We start from the raw sequence: 25965 nt of genomic DNA on the forward strand, positions 1-25965 counted from the left end.
AGGACCAAACACATGGAACATGGAGTCAGAGCACCATGAAACACCTTGGCATCCAGTACACGGCCCCAGGCAATCTCCTAAATTTCTGACAATTAGGGGATTTTACTAAAAGTCCAATTATTAACATACAAACCCAAAAACAAAAAGAACTATGACACTGTCCAAATGTACCAAGTTACAGATTTTTACACCTATGAATAAAATGTTAAGGAGACACACTCAAACTCACAACACAAACATACCCTCCCTTAAAAATAAACCTTACCATAGGGTAAACAGTCTTCACGTTTTCCATGTTTAAATATTTGTGCCTAAAAAAAGAAAAATCCTTTCAAAATGCTGCAAATACATTTAAGAATTTACAACATAAATTATCAGAGTAATTTACTGTACCTTCCAGAAATTTTTACTCACCACCAAATAACAAAAGAATAGCTTTGGGGGTTATGGGAGACTGCAGAGGAACTGTTCCCAGGAGGCCATCTCCCAGGGCCAGGTGGTGATGAAGCCCAGCACCCGGCAGAGGCAGAAGCTGAGTCTTCATCAGACCATCTTTGGAACGAACCCAAGCTTATGGTAAAGACGTCAGCCTATCAAAGGGGGACTAAGGAATCCCAGTGGCTTTTTAATTGTCTGTGTATAAACAAAGATATCAACATATGGAAGTCACAGGTCACAGGACTTCACGCAAAGTATGGTTCCAACATTTGCCCTCAGCTGACAGTGAGAAGCAGCCCCTCCCCCCAGAGCCCAGCGGCAGGACTCCCTGCAGGCCCATCACAGATGCTCCCAGGGTCCCAGTGCGGTTGGTGACAGTGTCTAAGCCCGCTGTCGGGTCACCTCCCCATGCATACAGGTGCCGCCATCCTACCTACAGGCCTCCAACACTGCACCTAAAATAAACCAATCTGATTGGTCAGGCCAAGAAACAGCTGATCGTTACGAAAATGCTGGCTCCAGCCCTCCCTCCACTTTGAAGCCTCGAGGACAAACAAACCTCTTTACATAAAAGTGCTCCAAGCCCCTCACTCAAAGCATCCTGGAGCCACAGACATCAGGAAACAGCTGACAGATGTCTTTTCCTCCAGAAAACAGCACTTCACTAGAAGGCAAGAGTGGCTGCCGCCATACATAACAAGACAGTCCCAGGCCAGAGCTACTGGAACCATCCCTGTCCGTCTCCCCCCCCCCACCCACAACCACAAACTGAGGACAATCAGGCTGTGGTGTCAAGGAGGTTCGGCAGGCAGAGAGAAGGCGCAGAGGCGCACACCAGCCCCTGGGGCCTGCACCACCTGCCAGCACACATGGCCGCAGAGGCGCACACCAGCCCCTGGGGCCTGCACCACCCGCCAGCACCCACAGCTGCAGAGGCGCACACCAGCCCCCGGTGTCTGCACCACCTGCCAGCACACATGGCCGCAGAAGCACATACCAGCCCCCAGGGCCTGCACCACCTGCCAGCACCCACGGCCGCAGAGGCGCACACCAGCCTCCGGGGCCTGCACCACCCGCCGGCACCCACAGCTGCAGAGGCACACGCCAGTCCCCAGTGTCTGCACCACCTGCCAGCACCCATGGCCGCAGAAGCGAACACCAGCCCCCAGGGCCTGCACCACCACCAGCGCCCAAGGCCACAGAGGCGCACACCAGCCCCTAGGGCCTGCACCACCTGCCAGCACCCACGGCCTACACGAACAACCAGTGCAGCAAACATCCCATCCAGAACCTCACAACTCAGCCACACACACCACTCAGACAGGCTGTGGGGACTCTGGATCTGAGGGCCCTCTGTGACACCACACTCAGCGGCCCCTTCCGGGAGCAACTACAGCTCTGGGCAACACAGGCAGCCTGCCACTGTGAGCTCCACCCTGGGCCTGGAGTGTCCAGTTTAGCATCTGGCATTCAAAGCCCTTGGCAGGGTGACACCATCTTCCACTCTTTCTCCCATTACTTCACCCTGCAACGACTCAACCCCCAAAGTCGTGGGCTTACCATACAGGATTTGGAGGTTCGGCAGATTTACTCCACCCCATCATCTCAGGACATGGACACGAGGAACACACAGGGACCAGGCCAACAACTGCCCGGTGCTGAGAAAGTGGAGCAGGGCCTGACTTCCAAACGCTTCATCTAGTACCCCCATGTTGGGACCTGGTAAACTATTACCAGATACTTCAAAGTACTGTTTTTCCATCTCAGTTTATGAGGGAACCACCACCCAGGTGCCCTGTCTTCTTTCTCATGGATTCTGGAAGAAGTCAGGAAGACGATTCCATGGAAAGAACATTGTCCTGCAGCTGGTGAGCTGGATGTGGTGTGAAGCCCCCTTGGAGAAACACGTTATGACTTCTGCACACCACACCCCACCTCCCACCTGACTCTGGAAAGGGGCTGCCTACAGTCAGCCTCCTGCTGTTCCCCCAACCCTGGCTGCTAAGACAGGCACAGCAGCAGGAGAACCTGAACCCCAGATGCCTGTCCCCTGTAACCTAGAAAACTGGCCTGCAACTAGGAATAATATCATGGCGTAAAATGCTTAATGGTCCAGGTAATCTGATTACACACAGCTCAGCTCCCCTCTGATGGGAAGCGTTCTGACCTGGGGCCCCATCCTCTAGGCCACAGACAAAAGCTCTCTTCTGGGGCCCAAGCGCCTCGTGGGTCAAACTTCGTCTTCTTAGCTGAGGACAAATGCCCTCTCCCGGGGCCAGGGCACCTCATGGGTCACTCCCAGCCCTCTTGGCCACAGACAAAACACTCTCTCCTGGGGCCAGGGCACCTCATGGGTCACTCCCCATCCTCTTGGCCACAGACAAACGCTTTCTCCTGAAGCCAGGGCACCTCATGGGTCACCCCCCATCCTCTTGGCCACAGACAAACACTCTCTCCTGGGGCCAGGGCACCTCATGGGTCTCACCCCATCCTCTCAGCTGTGGACAAACGCTCTCTCCTGCGGCCAGGGCACCTCATGGGTCTCACCCCATCCTCTCAGCTGTGACAGCCCCCAAGAGCTTCACTGGTGCTCCACCTACTCACATACCCACTAGACAGGGAGGCTGGAGCCACACCAGGCTTACAAGAGATGCAGTTAGATACTTCTAACTTTAAATAAAATGTCAAAGCTCACAAAGCTAATCTGGAAGTTTCCATTCTGAAGTGCCACCGATCATCCCCACTGCAAGGAATTCAGAAGGCACGGCACGGCCCGCCTGGGAGCAATGGCTTCCCAAGAACCCACCTCTGCTCCCGTAGGAAGCACCGTCAGAAGAGCTGGAGGGGGGCAGGGCGGGGGGCTACAGACCCTCCCAGACACACCTCAGGGACAGCAGCAATGCCCTGCAGCCACACACCTGCTCACCAGGGCAGCAGCACCCCCCCACTCGCCTCCTTGCTCCTGCTCCCAGAGTCCAGGGCCACTGAGAACCAGCAGGACATTGCCAGGACCACCCCGCTCGCTGGTAACTCGTATCATGTGGAAACTTAAAGCCAGCATTACAAAACATCTGGAAAAATCACAAGGCCGCAAGCCATAAACGCCATTCAGGTTTAAAACAACCTTCAAAATGATACTTGGTAATCATATGCTTAAATAAAACTGCAGATAATCTCTTGGTGTAAAAATAATTGCTAGTATAAATTTTGCCAACTTTTCCAAAATTGCAAAACCCTCTCTATCATGCCAATAGCTTTAGATGAGAAGTAGAAAAACACTAGCAGGGAGATTCCACCTCACTACCTGTAGTTAACAGCTGGTAAGTCATAGCACCAGAGTCACCCCAGGCACCCACAGACATGGCCGAGGCAGAATGTCCATGCATCACACCCAGGGAATGGCCCTCGGCCATGTGGCAGGCAGGGGCAGTTGTGACTAGTAAGACACACAGTAGTCATGTTTACGCATTACTGGAGTCAGAGTATCTGCTACACATTTTCTGCCAATGGATACTGGTCAGGACATGGAGAAGAATTTTCCAGAAGAAGGGTAGATGGGTAGAAAGGGATCTAAGAAACAAACTGGCGTAGAAGGCTTATGCTTCTTCTCACCCCAAGGAAAAGAGACAAGCAATCAACAGGAAAATAAAAAACCATCGTGGTCCAAAGAAGAAGCAAGAAAAACGCAGAATTGTCAGCAATGAGCATGCTAGGAGGTGGAAGCCGTCTGACATTAAGACGAGGCACAGAACCCGTTCACAAGAGCAGGGGTTGGGATGCTGCAACTGCAGGGTAGAAAAGGTAGACCCCGAAATGAGCAGCACTATCATAACGGCACGAATGCTGCTGCTTCTAAACAGTGCAAACCAGTGATTCTACTTTGAAGCACAAGACCTTAATTAAGGAAACAGCCAGAATGTAGATGCTGTCAATTCGGACAATGTGCAAGTGAGGGAACAGTGACACTGGCCAAGAGGTGGAGGTGGACAAGGACAGGAGAGGGACAGGAGAGCAAAAGCACGCAGGATGATTTCCTCTTTGTGGGGTGCAGGCAGGAGACACTGCGGACAGCGAGGGCGGAGGGAACGGTATCTAAAGTTACAAAGGTAACCAAGAGAAACCTATTACCAAAACTGAGAGGTGACAGGAGGTGGTACAAATGGGCAGGTCACCTGTGTGGTAGCAGCACATGCAGAGGTGACCACGGCATGTTCAGACAGAGCGGGTCACCTGTACAGTGGCAACATGTGCAGAGGTGACCACAGCATGTTAAGACAGGGCAGGTCACCCGTGTGGTGCTAGCACATGCAGAGGTGACCGTGGCACGTTAAGACAGGGCAGGTCACCCGTGTGGTGGCAGCACACGCAGAGGTGACCACGGCTCATGAGGACAGAGCAGTGACTTACATCACTCAGAGCTGGTACAGCAGCCGTCACCAGGACATCGGCCCTGGACCCAGTAAGCAGCGCTGTCTCTGGGAGAGGTCACACTGGAGAAGAGCAGGGTCAGGGACTGCCACTGCCCGTTATGAACCTGAACTGCTTGGCCCTTCACTTCACTGTAGAACAGAACGTTTTCTAAAGTGAGGGAGTCTCCTTCATCTACGGAGTCTGCAAGGGACTCTCTCCACTTAGTAGACACAGAGAGGCGTGCTGGCTGGAACAATGAGGGTTTCCAGCCCACAGACCGCTACTCAGCACCGCACCAGCCAGGCAGCAACATCTTGGGACCTTGGTTTCCTTGGTCTATAAAATGGGGACAGGGACAGTACCCACTCCACTGAGCCACACTGACAACAAAACATGAACATACGTTAATCATGCTGATTTACCAAAGACATCAGAGCCCTTATCTCCTTTCTCTTCTTCTAGAGAACTGGACATCAACACGTTTCCTATCAAGTGAGTATAGACAGACTGCTTTTTTTCCCCAAAAACTATTTTATTTTAACTTTAGGAACTCTTTCCTCAATTTAATTTTCATGAAATACAAAATAAAGAGCGAGTTTCTGCAACATAAATTCAGATGTTTTCACTTCAGTACTCTTTAGCCCTAGGTCACCCACGCATGCAGCAAACACAATGAGCAGAGACATGGGACACAGAAAAGGATCCCTCCTTTGAGGGACTTCAAGTTTGGGGACGGGCCCAAATGCACGCAACTCCGTGGATGGAGTCAGACTGCAAGCACAGGCGATATGCAACGAGGTGTCTAGGCATACCTGGGGAGTCAAATTCCCAAACAGAACACCTTTCCAAAGAAGGTGCACCTCTGCCAACCCTTGGAGAAGCAGGATTTTGTCCAGAGGACAACTGACAAGGAAAGGGCAGGGCAACTGGGACATAACACAGTTTGATCTTGCTGGCACGTCAAATCTATGGAGACACCAGGCATCATGGACATAGGACTTACAACACATAGAGAAAACACATCACATGGCAAAATGGTGGGCAATCACACAATACTGGGAATCATGACCTAACCAAGTTGACAGATATCTTGGGGGGACACAATCCCATCCATAACATTTCACCATTTGGCCCCAAAAGATTCATGTCCTTGCCACACATAAAACTCATTCACCCCATCATATCATAACAAAAGTCTTAATTCAACTCCAACCCCAAAATCTAAAAAAAATTCCTCTTCGTCTGTGAAAGCTAGAAGTTATCTGCTTCCAAAGTACACTGGTGGAGCAGGTACAAGCTAGACGTTTCCATGATAAATATAAATTAGAGGGAAAAAACCGATAACAGGCACCAAGCAAGTAGGCAGAACACGTTACATTAGCTCTCAAGGCTTGAAAATAATCCTCTGTTTTCTGAGACCAGTCACACAACAGACCTACCCTCCAGACTCTAGGTATTGGCCACACTCTCCGGATTCTGAGTGGAGGCCCCTTAGCCCTGGGCTTCAGCTCTGCCTTCCAGGTCCACTGGAATGGCAATTCTGCTCCCTCGGCTTTGGGCACGCCATTCTCCTGGTCCATCTGAGTGACGACACCCTTACAAACACCAGAGACCATGGCTCCACCCTTTGTGGCTGATGCAGCTCTGCTTCCTGTGTTCCTTGTCTCTTCAGCTTCAGCTTCCTGGTTCCTTGGACTCTTGGCCCTCGGGCCTCATGGCCCTCATCTGCCCTGCTGGGGCAAGTGTTCCAAAGCCCTGTAGCTCCACCAATAAGTGCCCGGAGGCAGCCCACACTCTGCCAGGAAGCCTCCTGCACAAAGGCACTCAGCTCTCTCGCTCCGTGGGTCCACTCCAGCACTCTCTCGCACTGGTCTTCAGGCTCTGTCGCAGCCACTTCTCCACTGCTGCTGTTTTTCTGCCACTTCTCAATGTCTGTGCCATCGCCAGTGTGGCAGCTTTCCTCACTTCATTCTGAGTTCTCTATCCATTCAGTTTTAAAACCACTTCCACATTTTAGTTATCTATTAGAGCAGCACCCCACTCCCGGTATCAAATTCTGTCTCAATGCTGCTAAACAGAAACACCACAAGTGAGTGGTTTTAACAAAAGGAAATTTATTCTTTCACAGTCTAGGAGGCTAGAAGTCCAAATTTAGGGCATCAGCTCCAGGGGAAGGCTTTCTCTCTCTGTCACTGTGGAAGAAGGCCCTTGTCATCAATCTCTCCCTGGAATAGGAGCTTCTCAGCACAGGAACCTCAGGTCCAAAGGACATGCTTTGCTCCTGGCATTGCTTTCTTGGTGGTATGAGGTTCCCCTGTCTCTCTGCTCACTTCTCTTTTATATCTCAAAAGAGATTGGCTTAAATTGTAGAATAATCTTGTAGACTGAGTTTACGTAACTGTCGATAATCCCATCTCATCAACACCATAGATATAGGATTTACGACACCCAGGGAAATCACATCAGATGACAGAATGGTGGACTATCATACAATACTGGGAATCGGGACCTAGCCAAGTTAACAGATATTTTTAGGGGATACAATTCAATCCACGATGCCAGGAAACACTTGTCAGGCCTGAGGGTGAGCTGCAGAGGCACCACATCCAAGAGACCACGCACCTCAGTTAGTGCAGGAAGACACTACATCCAGGGACCACACCAACCTAGGACACTCCCTCTCAGAACCCAGCACAAGGAAAGGGATATGCAGACACCCTGGCTGCCAGTCTCAGTGCCAGACACGTGCACGAGGAAGTCATGGCAGATTCCAACCCTGCCATCCACCACCCCAGCTGCCTGAGTCCCCTCAGTGGAGACAAGCCCCCATCGGCTGAGTCCCCTCGGCAGGGACAAGCCTCCTGTACCCTACTGGCTAAGTCCCCTCAGCAGGGACAAGCCCCCCCTTCTGCCAAGTCCCCTCAGCAGGGACAAGCCCCTCACCATGCCCTGTCAGCCTAGCTCCCTCAGCAGGGACAAGCCCCCCGAGCTCCACTGGCTGAGTCCCCCCAGCAGGGACAAGCCCCCCTCCATAGCCCCACACACACGGTAATAAGATGGTAGTGGTCTGGTGCCACCAGGTTGTAAGGTGGGTGTCAGGCACCAGATCACTGAGTACCATACTTATGAACCACATGAAGGAATTTAAATCTCACCCTGCAGGCAAGGGGTGCCGCTCTGTAATTTTGGACAGCAATACCATGATTAGATTCTACATTTACAAGCACTATACCGGCAGCAGTATAGAGGCAAGACACAGACAGGCATGAAAACTAAAAGTTTAGACTTCTCAGGATGCTACTGTAGACATTCAGGTGAGACAGGTAAGAAGAGAGCCTGAACTAAGGCAGAAGGTGTGGGAGGGTGGAAGGTGAGGCAGATATTTAGGAAACAGAACTGACAGCAATTAGCTCTTTGGTCTCATTCACTAAACAATTAGAATCTAAAATACTAAACACTAGGAGCCCTGGTGGTGTATAGTTCAGAGTTTGGTTCTTAACCCAAAGGTCAGTAGTTCAAATCTACCAGCCACTCCTTGGAAACCCTACGGGGCAGCTCTACTCTGTTCTATAGGGTCGCTATAAGTCAGAATCAACTCAGCAGCAATGAGTTTTATTAAATGTCAAAAATGCTCTGCCACACTAACATTATTTACCAAATTCCTTGTGGAGTAATACATGACAACACTCTAACAAAGAACACAATAGGAGCGGAGATGCGTCCCAGGAAAGAAAGCATCATTTCTTACGATGATCATTCCTAAGCCTGGATACACGGGACTGGACGCCAGCCACAGGGTCCCAATAGGCTCTGGGCAGGCCCCACCCACGCAGGAGAGCGGGTGCTGAGCCAGGCTAAGGCCACAGTCTGGGCTGAGGAGAACTGACACCCCATGTTTTATGGGCACTCACTGAGTGCTTTGTACCCCTACGTTTTTCTCAACCCTGACAGAGAAGCTGTTTTGCTGGCAATTTCTAACAGGATCAGACAGGGTAGCAGTGGGGTGGGCCCCAGAGAAAACTCATGGGTGCTCTGACTCCCGTGCTGCTGGACTTTGGAGGGCAAAGGGGCGAGATGGAAGGGACAGACGTCAGCGAAGACAAGGTCTTAGGGTTTGTTTTTCACACCAAAGCACGACCTGTCTTTACTGCCTCTCACCCTGGGAAGCGTGTGCTTGGAGCCGGCAACTCTTGCTCCAGAGGGGTGAGTGGAGAGGAAGCGCTGGGTCTCAGAGGGCCTGGTGCATTCATTAAACCAAGCCATGAGTAGAGAGATGCACTTCATTGTTCACGGAAGCATAAGATATGACCCAACTTAAAACAACCTGCTGAAAAGCATAAGCTAGATACAGGCAATTATACCACTGAGAAATGAAAGAAAATCCTGCCACAAAGCTAGTGAATGACTGTCAGATCTGTTTTTGCTATTTTAGAAAATAAACGAGGACTAGGTGCAAAAAGGATGAGTGTCTCGGTAACCACCTACCACCACCACGCCTGTCAGCTGTCCCCCGCCCAAGCCTGGCTGACGTGCAAGCCAGCTTCCCCTCTCCAGGGCACGTTCTCCAGCCCTGTAAATCACAGGCTGCTTGGCCACTGGAGCAAGTTTGCCAGCTGCCAAGCAGGAGATGCTGGTTTGGGGTTCCCTGAAGGCACTGTCCCATCAAAACCAAGACGAGCAGCCCCACCCCAGCCTGGGAGAAAGATCCCTCATACCAGTCAGCTCAGAGCAGTGCTCACTGGGGACACGGGGTCTCTAAGGAGCCCACAGGCTCTCAGGCAAAACCAGGACACACGGTTGCAACTACTTCAGTGTGGCACCCTGCAGGCAGGCTCCTGCACACTCAGGAGGACGTGACTTTATAAACCATGGAGAAATAAGCCAAGCACAGGAGGGGAGGCGCCTCCCCCTCCTGCTGTCCTCGGGCCTGTTCAGTACTAACACCCACACACAGCTGCCACTCCCATACCATGGCAGCAGGTTCTGCAAAGCCACAATGACGCGTGTCACAAAGTTACTCTTGGGACATGCCACCAGCAGAGGTGAACAAAACGCAGACGCAGAAACAGACTAATACCAACCCACTGACCGAGGCTAGACCCTGAGAAGCCATGCCCTCCGGCTCGCCCTGTGCAGCCGGGCCCATGGAGGGCTAAACTACAGCAGAGTCAGCTGAGCGTCCTCAGGGAAACCCAAAAGCACTGTGCCAAGGTTCTTTCGTGAGTTCATGCAGTATGATTAATTACATTTGTGTGTGGCCTTTCTAGCCATGGTCTTGTAACTCCCACCCAGGTGATTGGGCCGAGGCAGGAGAGCCAGCAGGCCTTCAGTTTTCAACGGCCGTGCGAGGGGAGGGCTATGTGGGGGAGGGTACAATGCGCCTGTGAGTCTGCAGAGCACCGCTACAGGATGGGGTCGGACGGGAGAGTAGACAGCCATGGGCCACAGCGCACAGCAGGGACAGTGGCCCCTGCAGTCTGCAGGCTTCAGCCAGCTCTGCAGCCAGCCAGGTGTGCAGCCAGCCAGGTGTGCACAGCCAGCTTAGGGCCAGCCAGGTGTACAGGACCAGACAGGTGTGCAGGGCCAGCCAGGTGTGCAGCCAGCCAGGTATGCAGGGCCAGCCAGGTGTGCAGCCAGCCAGGTATGCAGAGCAGGTGCTGCACACCTCTGTGCACTCTAAGAACACCTAAGACACAAGGCAGCAAGGCCTGTGACTCCCAGAGCCCATCCCCCAAAGCAGGATTCCCAGCCGTGTACCTGCCAGTGCACACCCATTGAGCGGATATGTGACCACGAGGAGGTGCAAGAGCCAGGCCTATGTGTGGAATTACAGGCACACAGGGCACATGCTTCAACACGACTCGTGGCACAGCACTGCCTACCCAGGGAAAACGCTGAGTGGGTGGTACTAAGACAGCATCAGAGTCTTCTCTCAACATCTATGTTTAACCCCAAGAGGAAAGTGAACCATCGGCTTAAGCCCCTCGTTTCCCGACTGTAGACTATACAAAAGCACAGGACTATGCACAAAAACACACCCTAAGGTGTCAGCGTCCCGACATTCTTACCATATTCCCTCCACCCAAAGCCCCCCCACCAGGTCAGTGCTACAACCAAAAAGGCGTGGATAACCTGTCCTTTGGCCTCACTTGACCCTAAATGAAGTACAGGTCACACTGCTCCACAGAGTCGTAGAGAAAGAGGGCCAGAGCCCCATGAGGAGCCTTCTGAGGACTCAGCTCACTTCTCTTCATCTTCAAAGAGCAACACACACACTAATTAGCCTCCATACCACCCTGGTGAGGTAGGAACCTTTGTTGTTTCCCTTTTCCGGGGTCGGGGGGGGTGCTGGAGCAAGCATCTCACCTGCACCTTCGGTCACAGAGAGGTGGAGTCAGGAGTTGCTAAAGCGCCCTGGGCTCAGGCCCACCCACATGAGCCTCCCGGGGCGGGAAACAGAGGCCGGTGAGCAACAGCCTCTGAAGCCAAGGCACATTTTCACACATTACACTTCCGTGAGGGCAGTTTACTCCGCAGCCACTCACACCGGTGCATGTGGCTCCTCTAGTGTTCTAAACTACAGGCCACAAGCAGGGTGTTGCCACACCTTTCCTTCTGCGCGCTCTGGGCGGGCAGGTGGGCAGGCTCCAGGGGCTGGCATTCTTTTGCTACCTTGTTTTTAACATGGTTTTTTGTGATTGATTTTTCCTTTGATAAGGTGTATGCACTTGTCAATGATTAGAAAAATTAAAGAAAAAGATTAATTTTCAAAGAGAACACAATCCTTGTGTCCTTTATACCACTGGGCACACCAGCTACAACTATGCATGTGAAGAATCGCCCATCTTTAGCAATGAAAGAGTCCCCACCGGCCATTACAAGGACACACAGAGGAGAAACCCCACACGAGGCAGTGGCTGGAATCTTCAGGTCTGAGCAGCAAAAGCCAAGATGGCACATGTGTGGTTGGGAGGCAGAGACAGGTCTCTCCAGTGATTCAGTGATGACCATCCTCAACCTTTACCTAGGTGCTCTCTCCAGAGTGTCTTTGGTCCGCACCAGTCCTAACACCAGCGACAACCGTTCTCAACCTTTATTTGGGCGTTTTCCTCCTGAGCATCCTCGGTCTGCACCAGTCCTAACACGAACATGAAACCACACCAGAGGGTATTTAAAAGCTCGTGTACAGGGCCTTCCAAGGAAGGGAAGCTGGCACACACTGACTTTCCTCCTTCGAGAATCAGGGTCATTGCTACAGGGGCAGGGCTGTACTTCAAGGGAAATAAAATCAAATCGTGGTTTCGATGCTGCTTGTCAGGAGTTCACCTGTTTCGCCCACACTAATGAACAGGTGGATGAAAATGAAGCCGAGTGCATCAAAGGAAGCAGATGAAACCCTGAAGTACCATGCGTCTACAAGTTTCATCATGCCAGTGGACGCCCGCCTCTGCCATTCAGGTCTGACGGGCCGGTGGCGAAACTGGCTTGCTCGTAGGCCACGGCCCTCACGGCACCACCTCCTCCCGCAGGTGCATAGGCACCTCATCTGCAGAACAAGCGCTCCCTCGAGAGAGGAAAAGGAAGAGAATGTCTGACTCAGACCAGGCCTTTGGAGAAGACGGCCGCAGGGCTGAAGGGGCTGCGGGGGCAGCGATTGCTGCAGAGCTAGGGAGGGTGGTTGTTCTGAAGCAGTTTCACTCACTCGGGGACTTCAGCTGCTGTCAGACAAGTGCTCACTCTCGCTGGGGCAAATCTCCAGATCTAAGTTCTGAGGTGCTGTTGCCTCAGCGCTGTGAGGTGCTGGGACTATGCCCTCCTCACCCTGTGAGTGGGGGCCCTCGGCTCTTTAAGCCTTTGGGAAAATCTTTTTGCACCTTTCGCCTCCTCGATCTGGAACTTGGAAATGTCCAAGTAAAAAGCACTTTCCCAATCCTGGCAATCCTGGCTGGTCTAATTCTGCCAAAAGGAATTCCAACCCATTCAAACAGCCACCAAGAGAAATGGCAGCCAGGTCACTCTCCTTAGATCCTCCAACACAATCCCCGCTCCTTTACGTGGCTTACTGTTAACCATGTCTGCCTCCACACTTGGGAAGGAGAGAGAAACAGAGGTGGCGGCTAAAGATGAAGATGAAGAGACATCTGAACCCTACAGACCCTCCCTGCTCCCGAAATCCTGAGGGTCACCCCAGGCTCAGAAGGGTTTTGTTTTTTTTAATCCTCTGCTGACTGAGAAATAAATCAAGCTTTCTGTGGTGCAAATCTCACTGTAATTTACCAAATGCAGCAGACCTAAAGCCTTGCCAAATGCAGACACAGGTCACCAGGATGGCTGCAGAGGTACCACTCACAAAGAGAACAGAGAAGCTGATCTTTTCTGAAATAACTGTCTGCAAGCCTCAAACACCAAGCCAAGTAACCTGGGCTCTCCTCCCAAGGGAAGCACAAACAGGGCCCAAGGCCATCACCTCACAGACAGGCCCTGAGTCCACCCCATAGACAGGGAGCTCTGGCTCCCCGCTGCCACCCTCTCCCACACCATCTGCCCCACTTTCCGCAAGACTTTCTGCCTCCTACTCCTTGTGGGAAACTACAGCAGCCATGGGAACAAAAAGAGGATGGCCCCACAGGATGACAACACACTATGTCACAGGCCTAACCCACCCCACCGGCGGAGGAGGGAGCTCCAGGCTTCAGATGGAAGAGGGCTGCCTGCAAACCAAGTCTCACTACTACAATGTGAAAAAGCCTGGGTGGCAGCTGTGCCAAGGACATCCAGGGGCCTGAGGACATCCAGAGGGGTGGGGGGGGCAGATCAGAGGCGCCATCGGCTTCAGAGATGCCCACTGCCTCCCTGCCCTCTACCAATGAGCTTAAATGGAGTTCTTTCCTCCTCATTGGCGCTAAAAAAGGAATCACAATAAGCCTCGAAATAAGACAGTAACCAGGTAACATTTGGTTCTATGGCACACAGGGTCACTATGAGTCAGAACTGACCTGACGACACCTAACAACAGTAGGAGAACAGAGCCAGACTGACACACGGGGTGTGCAGGGGGACTCCACACCAGAGCATCTGGCAGAGGCTACCTAGAGACAATCCAGCCCAAGTCCCTGAACAAAACTGAGGCTCAAATCACCCACTTTATTTTATTAGTGCTCCTCCAGTAACTGTGTTTTATATCAAAGTGAAGCAGGAGAAACAGCGAGGAGGCACACCTGCTCCCTGGGGGAGGGAGCCCTGCATGCCCGCTTGGCCATGACCGTGGACACTGCTGCCCTCTGGTGGCGAAGCGCCAGCACCAGCAGCCTGTGTTTAATGTCAGGCACTGGTCCTCAGTCACCTGTAGCCTCTCATCCCTGATTCACCTAACTCCACCCTCTGCAGCAGAGGTGCAGTCCAGCCATGGGAAAAAGAAACTGTCCGTTACCATGTCAGGGCTAAAGGTCTCCCACTAGGTCCCAACTGTGTTACGTGGAAGCTAAGGCACACAGAGACCCCCCTACCGACCGCCACCGCCTCACCAGAGCCAGCAGCACCCATCCACGGTGACAGACCCCTCCTGCTGACCACCCTCCTCACCAGGGCCAGCAGAGCACCCTGTCCATGGTGATGGCCCCCTCCCACTGACCACCCGCCTCACCAGGGCCAGCAGCACCCCGTCCACTGTAATGGTCCCCTCTGGCTGACCACCCTCCTCACCAGGGCCTGCAGCACCCCATCCATGGTGATGGTCCCATCAATGGTCTGGAAGGAGGAATGGGCCAATGTGTGGAGGGTCCAGTCCAGGAAGTCAGCCATCTTCTTCTGCTTGACGTCTGGGCGAGTAATAAACCTGCCAGAAGAAATGAAATTTGGAATGCAGGCTACAGGTTCAGCCAAGGCCTCAGCACAGAGCCCATCAGTGTCTCCTGGCCCCAGGCTCAGGCATTACCACTCCCACACACACAGCAAGCACCTCCAGACATAGGGGCAGGGTATTCTGCGGTAACTACCACCGGACCCGCTCTGTGCTCCGTTAGTGGCCCTCTCCTCTACACCAGCTTCCTCTCATAGAGCAGATCCGGCCACGCTCACCAATCTAGGGACGGAGGTGTTGTCGAGACTGCACCCCTCAAGCCAGTGTTCCCCTCGTCTCGCAAGCCACACACATGCCCGGCCGTCCCCCTCTCCAAGGACCCTTTTACCTGCTCCCAGCCCCTCCAGCCCTCTCTGGGGGACAGGTCCCACATTTCCAGGTGTCCCCTGGGCTCACCCTGCCTGGAAGCTCAGGCAGCACCCGTGGAGACTTGCTTTCCAGCTTCCTCCTGGTCGCAGGTGACAGCACTCAGAGGCCCATCCACCAACATCCAAGACCAAAAACCAGAGGCTCTCTGTTCCTCCTCCCCTGGTTCACACACCAGCCCCTCAGCACTGACTGCCCCCATTCACTCCTGGACCCGGGAACTGCATGGAACCCTGCCATGTGCAGCGCCAGGGACTCAGACTCACAAGACACCAACAGACCACAGAACCCCCAATGCGGCAGGCATCATGAAGGAAACAGCCCAGGTAATCCACCGTCAAAGTCTGACACCATAACCCCCCGCCAAAACCTCACGTCAGCATCCTTAACACAGAGAACTCTCATGCTAGTGGAGAAAAACAGTCACTAAAGAACTCCTGGATGCCAAGAGTCAGCTGACAAAGCAGGACAAATAATGCCTAAAACAAGCATGGAAGTGTTCAAACGCACCCGTAACCAGCGATGTACAAGTTAAACATTTATAATGGGAAACCCAAAGTTTCACTTCAGTGCTTCAGTCTGACTCTTGAGGCACCCCATGCAGCTAAGGCCAAGTTGGGGCTCCACAGAGCAGTACTGGAAGTATGGTCCTGAGGGCCTGCTGGACCCCAACAATGGCTCGTGCCCTGTGGCTCAAGAATGCCACCTCTGGGGCCTATCCTAAGGCAAGAACCCCAACACCAAAGCGGGTCCACACCCAAAGGTGATCACCACACACGTGCTGTAGTCACAGTACAGAAATGGCAAAGAGCACACGTGTCCCATCAGAATCATGTGGGCTTTCCCTTCTAACTTTTTACTTCCCAGACTGAGCATGCCTACCCTTTATGATCAAAATAAAAATACATTTTAAAACTTAACATTAACAATAAGAAAAAACGCACATTTTTCTATTGAGGAATTTCTACAAAGTAATACAAAGAACAGTCACCTTCCTAACGGAAAGCTATCTTGGCACGACCATCTACAATGCCATCAAGACTTAACAAAACACAGCTGACAGTGAAGGGTCCACAATTAAAGGGAAGGAGGCGCCCTTCGCTTGCTGCAGTGCTGACAGGAGAGCCCACAGACCGCAGGGCAGCGTCAAGTGTGCAGACTGCACCATGAGACACCAGGACAGTCCCCGCGCTGGGGTGCTGACAGGAGGAACATGGGACCACATCAGAGGTGCAGGCAGCGCCATGAGACACCAGGACACAGTCCCCATGCTGGGGTGCCAACAGGAGGAATGTGGGACCACATCAGAGGTGCAGGCAGCTCTTTGAGACCCCAGGACAAGAGCGCAGATGGACAATGCACATACCCTTCATGCTTCACACCCATGACGTCACTGAGAACAGCCACCACCAGAGAAATGACCAAGAACAGGGGCAAGTCGCACACTTCTGAGATGGCGGTGGGGTAGCCTGCAGTACCTGAAACCCCTGCAGTGATGATACCCTCTTTCTATAAACACTCTGAAATCAACATGCTGACCACGAAGGCAAGAACAGCTGCAGGCGCCACATCGCACCACCGCGCTCACCCCTGTGCCTGCAGTTCCCAAAGCATCTTCAACACGGAGGTGGCCTGGACCAAGCCGCACCTGCTCATCTGACCACAAGGTGGCACTGCAGCGTCTCACCAGCTGCCCTGCCCATCCCTCCCGCCCTAACCTGCTGGACACTGGGGAGCGGGGGAGGACACTTTGGGGTTTCGCCTCCCCACCCCACAAGCTTAATGCTCCACCAAGGCAAGCGCAGCATGAATTTACCAAACTCTCAGTATTTCTGGTGACGAAAATAAATAAAAGCAGATAATACGTTTCACTCAACAAATTTAACAATTTTAAGGCCACACCCAGTGTTGGGAAATAAGGGGGAAAGATGGCTGTGAATCGGCTCATCCTTTCTATTAACCGCATTTAAAACCCCTGAAAAGCTCATTCCACCTCTAGGAATCCATCCTGGGGGGCAACAGACGGCACACAGCTCTATGCAGGCTCTCACAACAGTGCTGTTTTTAGTAACAAATCAGGCGCGCTCCAAACGTCGACAGTAATGTGTTCATACCACATAACTACACAAACGTTAGCAATTCCACTCACAAGGACTGTGTGTGAAGCAGCACACCACACACACACACCGTGCACACACTCAGCAGTGCCCACCACGGTGCCACCTCCAGGTGACAAAACGACATGTGGTTTTATTTGTTCTGCAGACTTTTCTTTATTTTCCAAAATACATATGACCCTTTTACAATCACAAAATCCTTGACAAAAACGTAAGGCACCCTCTGCCCCGTGGGCTTCCCCTCACCCAGGTGAAGCTTCCACCTGTCCCTGACTACCAGGCGTTGCCCATTTCCCCAAGGACAGCATTCAGAAGTTTTTATGGCCAACTTTAAACTTTCACAAACGCAGAGAAAAAATACATGTCGAGCTATATAATTCGGCTAAACACATATTTAAATCACATGCCACATAAACTGTCAACTTTCACGTTTCAGGAAACAGGCTGGCACCCCGACCCACCCCCCCACGCCATCGCGGCCAGCTCTGCGGCCAGCTCTCTGTGAAACCATCTCCACGCTGCACTGCCAAGGCCCCCGTTCTCTATTCAATACTGCTGTCTGGAACTTCTATCCCAAGCCACAATTACCTGCCATGGGGGTGCAGTGGTTAGAGCTCGACTGCTGACCGAAAGGTTAGCAGTTTGAATCCACCAGCCGCTCCTTGGAAACCCTCTGGGGCAGTTCTACTCTGTCCTATAGGGTCACTGTGAAGGGTCACTATGAGTCGGAATTGACAGCAATGGGTATCGGTTCATGCATGATTTCCACAGACAGCTGTGGGAACTGCCTCTCAGCACTCAAAGGCTCCTTCTCACATCCACCACCTGACTGTGAACCATACCCCCAAGAAAGCTGCTCCTGGCACGCATCCGTAGGTACCATACCCTCAGGAAAGCTGCTCCTGGCACACGTCCGCAGGTGACCCTACAAGCTCACCATGCTAGCACCAGTGGCAGTTGTCCCGGGCCAGACATCTTCCTGGCGCAGCAACGCTGAGCCCCCTCAGAAGGCAATGGCGTGTGGCACGTACAGAAGCATATGGAGGGCCTCACCAGGACCGCCAGCCTGGTGTCCTCCCTCTGAGGAATCATACACGAGACCGACGTGATACACAACACACACAGATGTCGCCCTCTCAGGAGCCACTCACCACACACTAGCCCCACAACCAACCCTGCTCCACGGGGCGCGGGAGCCGCCTGGGACTTACTTGGACACAAGGACGGCAGCCGCGTCGCGGGCCTTGTCACTGACGACCAAGTAGGACTGAAAAACAAAGGAGAAAGGACACATGCCATCACATCCCTGGATGTAAACCTCAGGGCCCTACGTCAGTCCAGGCAGAGCAAGATCTAAGCAACGTCCCCACCTGGCACTGAGCCGCTCTTCGGAGAGCCGGGACCACAGGCAAACTCCAAGCTGCACTTGAAACAGACGCTGAAGCTCTAAATGCTATACCATCAGCTAAGAGCCTACTCTGTGCAGAGCCATGTCACATGCCCTTAAAGCACAAATTTCAAGAACAGAGCAGGAAGTGAAAAGCACATATTGGTCACCAGGTGTCAGGAAGAGCCACGGAGCCTCACAGGGCATCTGCCCGTACCAGGCCTGCCTGACACCGGGCCCATGGGACACTCACTCACACCAACCCAGCACTGGGCCCACGGGGCACCCACTCACACCAGCCCAGCACTGGGCCCACAGGGCACCCTCTCGGACCAGCCCAGCACTGGGCCCACAGGGCACCCACTCGGACCAGCCCAGCACTGGGCCCGTGAGGCACCCGCCCACACCAGGCCAGCACTGGGCCCGCAGGGCACCCACCTGCACCAGACCAGCACTGGGCCCACAGGCACCCACTCACACCAGGCCCACAAGGCACTGGGACCACCAGCACGAGGACTGGCCCACTGAATGGAAGACAACCTCAACTTTGTACAAACACCTAGACTTTTTAGGAAGCCTATATTGAAAATGCTGGTGGCGTAATGGTTAAGAGCTACATGCTACTAACCAAAAGGTCAGCTATTTGAATCCACCAGGCGCTCCTTGGAAACCCTATGGGGTGGTTCTACTGTGTCCTATAGGGTTGCTATGATTCGGAATCGACTCAATGACAATGGGTTTGGGGTTTTGTTTTTTTTTTTTGGTTTGTTTTTTTCTTAAGAGGTTTCCAATTCTCATCTCAACTAATTCTTTTTTTCAAATGCTACACTTAAGACGTCTTTTTTGCTGGTGCAGGCAGCCTGGAGGGCACCGACACACATGGCACCAAAGCTTTAAAGGCTGTGCTCCCTGGGGCTTGGCAATCCCACTGACCAGACAAGGAGACATCTGTTAGCACGTTCTCTCTCACAGGACAAAACGGGATCAAATGAAAGGTCTGTCTCTGAGAATATTTTAAAGGAGCATCTCCACGATGGAGTGCCTTCTGCAATGAGGGTCCTGGGGCTGACACCTACTTGTTGATGTAGCAGGATGTTCAGAGTGTACTGCTCAGAGGAAAACCTGGACTCAGGGCAGGGAGTCACAAGTCTGCTTTTTAAAACTCGCCTTTACATGGGGCAGCACCACATGCTGGTAAAGAGCCAGCTCGGAAGCCAGACTGCCAGGGTTCAAATCTGGATCCACCATTCACGACCAAAATGAACCACCGAAGTTTCTTTTATGCTTGTTTCTTCCTCAGTAAAATAAGGGTAAAGATAGTTAACTACCTCATAAAGTAGGATTAAATTAGATGATAAATGAAAAGTCTTTAGAACAGTCCCTGGCACACAGCAGGCACTCAGTAAATGCTTACTATTGTTATTATAAACAAGCACAGGGCTGATTCTAGGACACCCCATGATCCTGCCCCCTGCCTCCCCACTGCTCACACCCTGTGTAACCTCGTCCTGTGTGTGGGTTGGACACAGTGACTTGCTCCTAACCAAAAGGATTTCGTGAAGGGGATGGGGTGTCACTTCCATAACTAGGTTACCTAGCACTGTGACTTCTGCCTTGCTACCAGACTCCCTCACTGACTTTGATGAAATAAGTGGCCACATTGAGAAACCACATGGCAAGGAACTGAGAGAGGCCTCCAGCCAACAGCCAGCAAAAAACTGAGGCCCTCAGCCCAACAGCCCTGGAAGAGCTGAATTCCACCAGCAGTCACTGAGGCTGGACGTGGGGATGCCCTGGGGAACTGTGAGTACGGCCTATGGAAGGTCTGGAGAGGGGACCCACCAAGCCAGGCCCAGGCTCCTGATCCTCAGAAATGAGACGTATTAAATGTGTGTTGTGCTAAGCCACTAAATTTGGGGGTAACTTTTTATGTAGCAACAGATAACCGATGCAATAAGCTATGTTTGTATGCGTAACACCCGCATGAGTGCAAGTTTGAAAAAATGTACAAATGTTATCTCTTGGCACTAGAAATTGGGAGATTTCAATCAAATATTTTTTCTTGTTCTTTTTATTTTCTAGTTTTTCTGCAATAATTATGTATAATTTAGGTAATGTTAAAAATTAAATTTAAAACAGATCTTTATTTTCTCTTCCATTCCTCCTAAAACCTTTTATAGGTCACTATTACACTTAAGAGAGTACTTGCATTATCTACAAAGAAATCAGACTTCCCTAAGATAATTCACCCTAGCTTTGCATAAACTATCGTAATTTCAAAATAAACTATAAAACAGGTTTCTTCTTCACTGATAAGGAAGAAAAGCAGTTGAAGAAATAAAGCTCAAAGCTTGCCTAATTAAGCCCAACTATTTTTTTTTATTGATAAAACAGGTGAGAAGAGAATGCTAACGCTGGCGCGCTCACTTTTACCTCTGCGATATGGAGAATACGGTCCGTTATGGACATCCGCGCTGGCCCAGGCTGAGCGATGAGGTTCCCGTCAAGGCGTGAAAAATCAAAAGGGATCAGGCAGGTCACAGAGAGCCACAGTAACAGCATGTAGCGGGTTTCCCAAGTCTAAGAAGTCAGGATTAAATAAACGCAAGCAACAGGTAAGCATTTATGTATCTTTTGATTCAACGGGAAATCCTGCTAAGAATGATTCTTGAATAAAGGGTACAGGTAACAGCCACATCCCACACACAGTCCTGACCACACAAGATGCCAGCCCCAGACCCTGCGAATGCCAGGCTTCGGAGCCCAGATGTAGAGCGTAGGCCCAGCCCTCTCCACGTCCCTCCCAAGCGCATGACTGCTGTCTCAGCAGATGAAAGTAACACCAACAGCAAACAAAGGAAAATCTTAATGGTCAGCACAACAGATTCTCTTCAGTGTGCAACCCAACTTCTGAGAAAGTTAAAAACAGATAAAAAGACCTCGGAATAAAGAAAAGAAATTCTCAACTTCTAGTCATTAAAGAGTGCACTTATTTTACATAGAAAGACAGTGCTCCAGTGTGTCCCTGGAATCAGTCCTGCAGGAGACCCTCAAAGCACAAAATAAAGAGTGCTTCTAACACAGGAACAAGAGAAGAGGAATTCGCACCAAAGTCTCCCATTCAAATCAGGACACACTCACACGGAGACAATTCACTGTGTTGTGTAGTTACAAACTGTGTGCTGTTCTGAACACATTATTGTGCAGACAGGGGTTGGTACAGCAGGCCCGAGTGTGCCAGACCTAGAGAGGCTGTCTGCAAGGTTGGCCCCACGCTGGCGTCTGGAAACGTGGATCTCGGGAGGGCTCCCACCACTTCCTAAATGATAAGAGTGGCCCACTGTGCCCAAACTGTGCAAATAATATGGTTTATCCTCAACTCCCGCTTTCGTTCTAAGAGTCTGGAACTCTGCTTCATACCAGGCAGAGGCTGCCTAAGTGACCAGGCCCCAGTAAAAACCCTGGGCTCTGAGTCTCTAATGAGCTTCCCTATAGACAACACTTCATACGTGTTGTCACAACTCATTGCCGGAGGAATTAAGCATGCCTGTGTGACTTCATTGGGAGAAGGCTCTGGAAGCTGGCACCTGGTGTTCACCGGGCACCCTCTCACACATTGCCCCACCTTGCTGATTTGTTCTGTGTCTTTTGCTGCAATAAATCCTAGCCACGAGTATGGCTATGCTGAGTCCTGTAAGTCCTGCTCACAAGTCTCTCAACCTGAGGGTGGTCTTGGGGGTTCAAATACTGTTATAGTTCAAGTTTAAAACCCCATGAACGTGACAGATTTATCACCAAACTGTACCTAGGCACTTTTTTCTTTATAAAGGACATTTTTTTAAAGGAAAAAAGTTGAAGCAACATACATAAGAAGGAAAGTTTTGCTAAGTCAAAAGAATAAAAAAATATTAAATAACACAGTGAGCTAAAACTGAGAGGCACAGAAAGATGAAGTTGCCAGTGCAGGAGATGAGCAAACAGGCAGAAGGGAACAGGGAGCAGGCTGAAAGGAGGAAAGGGGCACTCACTTCATGGTCTTTAGGGTTCTGATTTGTAAACATCTCTAAAACAGGCTGTACATTAGCCACTTCGTGAGGAAATAAACGAAGAAATATTTTATATCCTCGAACCTACCGAAAAAAAAAATCAAATTATTATATAGTTATAGAATACAGACAGTAGCAAAATTATCTTTTTCCTCTACACATCAAAAATCGCCACCTATGCCACCCAGCGACTGAGTTACAGCGATACAACCTAAGGAGACTGAAGTAACGGCAAGACAAGCCATCCTTGCTCCTTGAACCATTTTATTCATTAACTGTCCAATCTAGCCAATCTTACACGTGGCTCATCAGGAATACAGATACGTCACAAGCTGAAAAATGTGCTTCCACCTCGTTTGTATGACTGTCCCGAGGTTCACGAGGAATAAGTTTCCAAAAGCCTCAGAGGTCCCCAAATTCACTAACACTTCTCTAGCCCATCCTCTGCTCCGTGAAATGCAGCGGCACTACCCCTCTGGGCGGGATCCTGCCATTCCGCACCTGAGCTGCAGAGCAGTGTGTGCCCTGGGCAACCCACCCCCAACGCACAGCCAGACCAAGGACTCAACAACTGGCCCCAGAGCCACAACCCTTCCCTGAGATGCTCAGCGTCCCCCCCACGGCCCACATGGCAGCATCCCCCGACAGCGTGGAAGAAATACAGAGAATCAGGCCCTAACTCAGACCTACTTAATCGGAGTCTGCATTTTAAAAGCACCCCAGGAAATTCACATGCACATAAAGTTTTAGAAGCACTTGTACTTCCATCAAGTTTGGCTGCTTCTTCCTTTTAAGAAATTTTTCTGAGTCAGTCAGCACCATATACATGTGCACTTTCTCCTTTCCATCCCCTGTCAAAAGAGAAACCCACTGCCACAGAGTCGATTCCAACTCATAACGGCCCTGTTCAAATGCAAGATGCTAAATATCCTGGACACAGTTTCAGCCAAAGTACTCCCTGGATTACTAGGATTTGGTCCCAAAATACAGTAAAAAGAGAGAAAGTGAAACCCACAGCTTGTGTTTGCAAGCCATCTTTCCTGTGAAGTAACATTCTGGAGGGTAACCTGTGGCCCGAGCGTCGACTGTCAAGGGCCACATAAATGTTACCTTGGTGATGAGGTAGAGAAATTTAAAAGCCAGATGAACGAGGCTAGTTGGAGACGTCTTATCTTGCACTGTGTCCAACAACAAGTTCATCATCCATTCTGGGGAAAACATACACCAAACATTTGTTATAAAATTAAACACAATATAACGATAAACAAAATATAAAACTTTAAAAGGAGAAATACTGCACAAACTGAACAATAAATGTAAAAAAAAAAAAAAATTCTCTCACCAAAAAATGCAAAATAAAATCACAGAATTTTCCCCTTTAATGGGTAGCTCTGGGAGCCCCGGTGGCGCAGTAGTTAAACAGTCATCTGCTAACAAAAAGGTTGGTGGTTCAAACCCACCAGTCACTTCACGGGAGAAAGATGTGGCAGTCTGCTTCAGTAAAGATTAAAACCAAACCAAACCCATTGTTGTCAAGTCAATTTCCAGTCATAACAAACTGTCACATCTTTCTCCCACGGAGCAGCTGGTGACTTTGAACTGCTGATCTTTTGGTTAGCAGCTGAGTGCTTAGCCACTGCACCACCAGGGCTTCTCCCATAAAAATTACAGCCTTGGAAACCCTGTAGGACAGTTCTACTCTGTCCTATAGGTTGCTATGAGTTGGAATTGACTCGATGGCAACAGGCACGGGATGTCTATGTTGGTAAACATTTCAAAACTTCGAGTCCAGTCTTGGCAAGGATATAAGGAAAAGCGTACTTTCATATACTATTGATAAAAATGTAAGCTAACAAACTCAAAATAAGAACCAAAAGTATTTCTATTTATATGAAATTACTATAAAAAATTAGAAAACTGCACAGATTTATGCGAAGGATACGCATTACTTGCAAGAATAAAAAACTAGAAACAGATGTCCACACAAATCTGCCTCCCATTCTCTGAGAACCTACTAAAATAAAAGTACAGTTCCACAAATGGGGAAGACCCTGAACAGCAGCAAGATGGAGGGAGAGCAGTGTTAACAGACTTCAGGGAGGAAGAAAGATGGGGGAGCTCCAAATTGAACAGGCAGAGAAACCCACCGAGGTGATACTGGGACAGGGCCAGAAGGTACAAAGGCATCCAAGAGTGGTCCCGTACCCACCTCCACACAAGCCTCTGAGCACAGCAGCCAGCCTTTATCCCATGGCAATGCTCTGAGTCAATGTTTCAGGCAGTCTGGGGTAGACATGGGCACCCCAGATAAAAGCTTTCTTCATTCTGGCATTTGTAGCATCCTCAGTCTGAGGGAAAACTCCCACCACCTCACTTACACAAAGAGGAAATCTGCCCAGTAACTCGCCACACTGCCCCATACGGAGCTGCCAATCAGAGCTCCCGTTCGGGAAAGAGTCGCTGGGAACTCAGTGAAGAAAACGACTGTCAGCATCCATTTCAACTTAAGTATGAGCAGACAACCAGAGACCACCAGGCAGAGGGGTAGAACCAGCAATGTGAAAGATAAAAACCAAATTACATAAATTGTGGTATATTCACACAATGGAATACTACGCATCGATAAAGAACAGTGACGAATCTCTGAAACATTTCATAACATGGAGGAATCTGGAAGGCATTATGCTGAGCGAAATGAGTCAGAGGCAAAAGGACAAATATTGTATAAGACCTCTATTATAAGATCTTGAGAAATAGAAAAAACGGAGAAGAACACATACTTTTGTGGTTACAAAGCGGGGAGGGAGGGAGAGGGTTTTTTAATTGATCAATCAGTAGATAAGAACTGCTTTGGGTGAAGGGAAAGACAACACTCAATACAAGGAAGGTCAGTCTAATTGGACTGGACTAAAAGCAAAGAGGTTTCCGGGATAAAATGAATGCTTCAAAGGTCAGCGGAGCAGGGGCTGGAGTCTGGGGAACATGGTTTGAGGTGACTTCTAAGTCAATGGGCAAAACAATTCTATTATGAAAACATTCTGCATCCCACTTTGAAATGTGGCGTCTGGGGTCCTAAATGCCAACAAGCGGCCATCTAAGATACATCAATTGGTCTCAACCCACCTGGAGCAAAGGCAAAGGAAGAACACCAAGGTCACACGACAACCAAGAACCCAAGAGACAGAAAGGGCCACATGAACCAGAGACCTACATTATCCTGAGACCAGAAGAACTAGTTGGTGCCTAGCCACAATCGATATCTGCCCTGTCAGGGAGCACAACAGACAACTCCTGAGGGGGCAGGAGACCAGTGGGATACAGACCCCAAATCCTCATAAAAAG

General features: G+C 50.6%; 1 protein-coding gene across 3 annotated transcripts in view; it reads right to left on the reverse strand.

The window, feature by feature from the left end:
• Positions 1–25965, reverse strand: part of TBCD (tubulin folding cofactor D) — a 175074-nt gene that overhangs the window by 141413 nt on the left and 7696 nt on the right. For 2 of the 3 annotated variants that reach the window (XM_064270429.1, XM_023556745.2), the window contains 6 exons: positions 23734–23831; positions 22606–22707; positions 21011–21157; positions 18402–18457; positions 14551–14683; positions 266–311 (listed from right to left, as the gene is read on the reverse strand). In XM_064270429.1, coding sequence (XP_064126499.1) covers positions 266–311; positions 14551–14683; positions 18402–18457; positions 21011–21157; positions 22606–22707; positions 23734–23831 — 582 coding nt within the window. The remainder of the gene's footprint in view (positions 1–265; positions 312–14550; positions 14684–18401; positions 18458–21010; positions 21158–22605; positions 22708–23733; positions 23832–25965) is intronic. The other variant, XM_064270430.1, reaches the window with a different exon arrangement.

Source organism: Loxodonta africana, chromosome 18 (assembly GCF_030014295.1).
Source record: "Loxodonta africana isolate mLoxAfr1 chromosome 18, mLoxAfr1.hap2, whole genome shotgun sequence".
Lineage (NCBI taxonomy): Eukaryota > Metazoa > Chordata > Mammalia > Proboscidea > Elephantidae > Loxodonta > Loxodonta africana.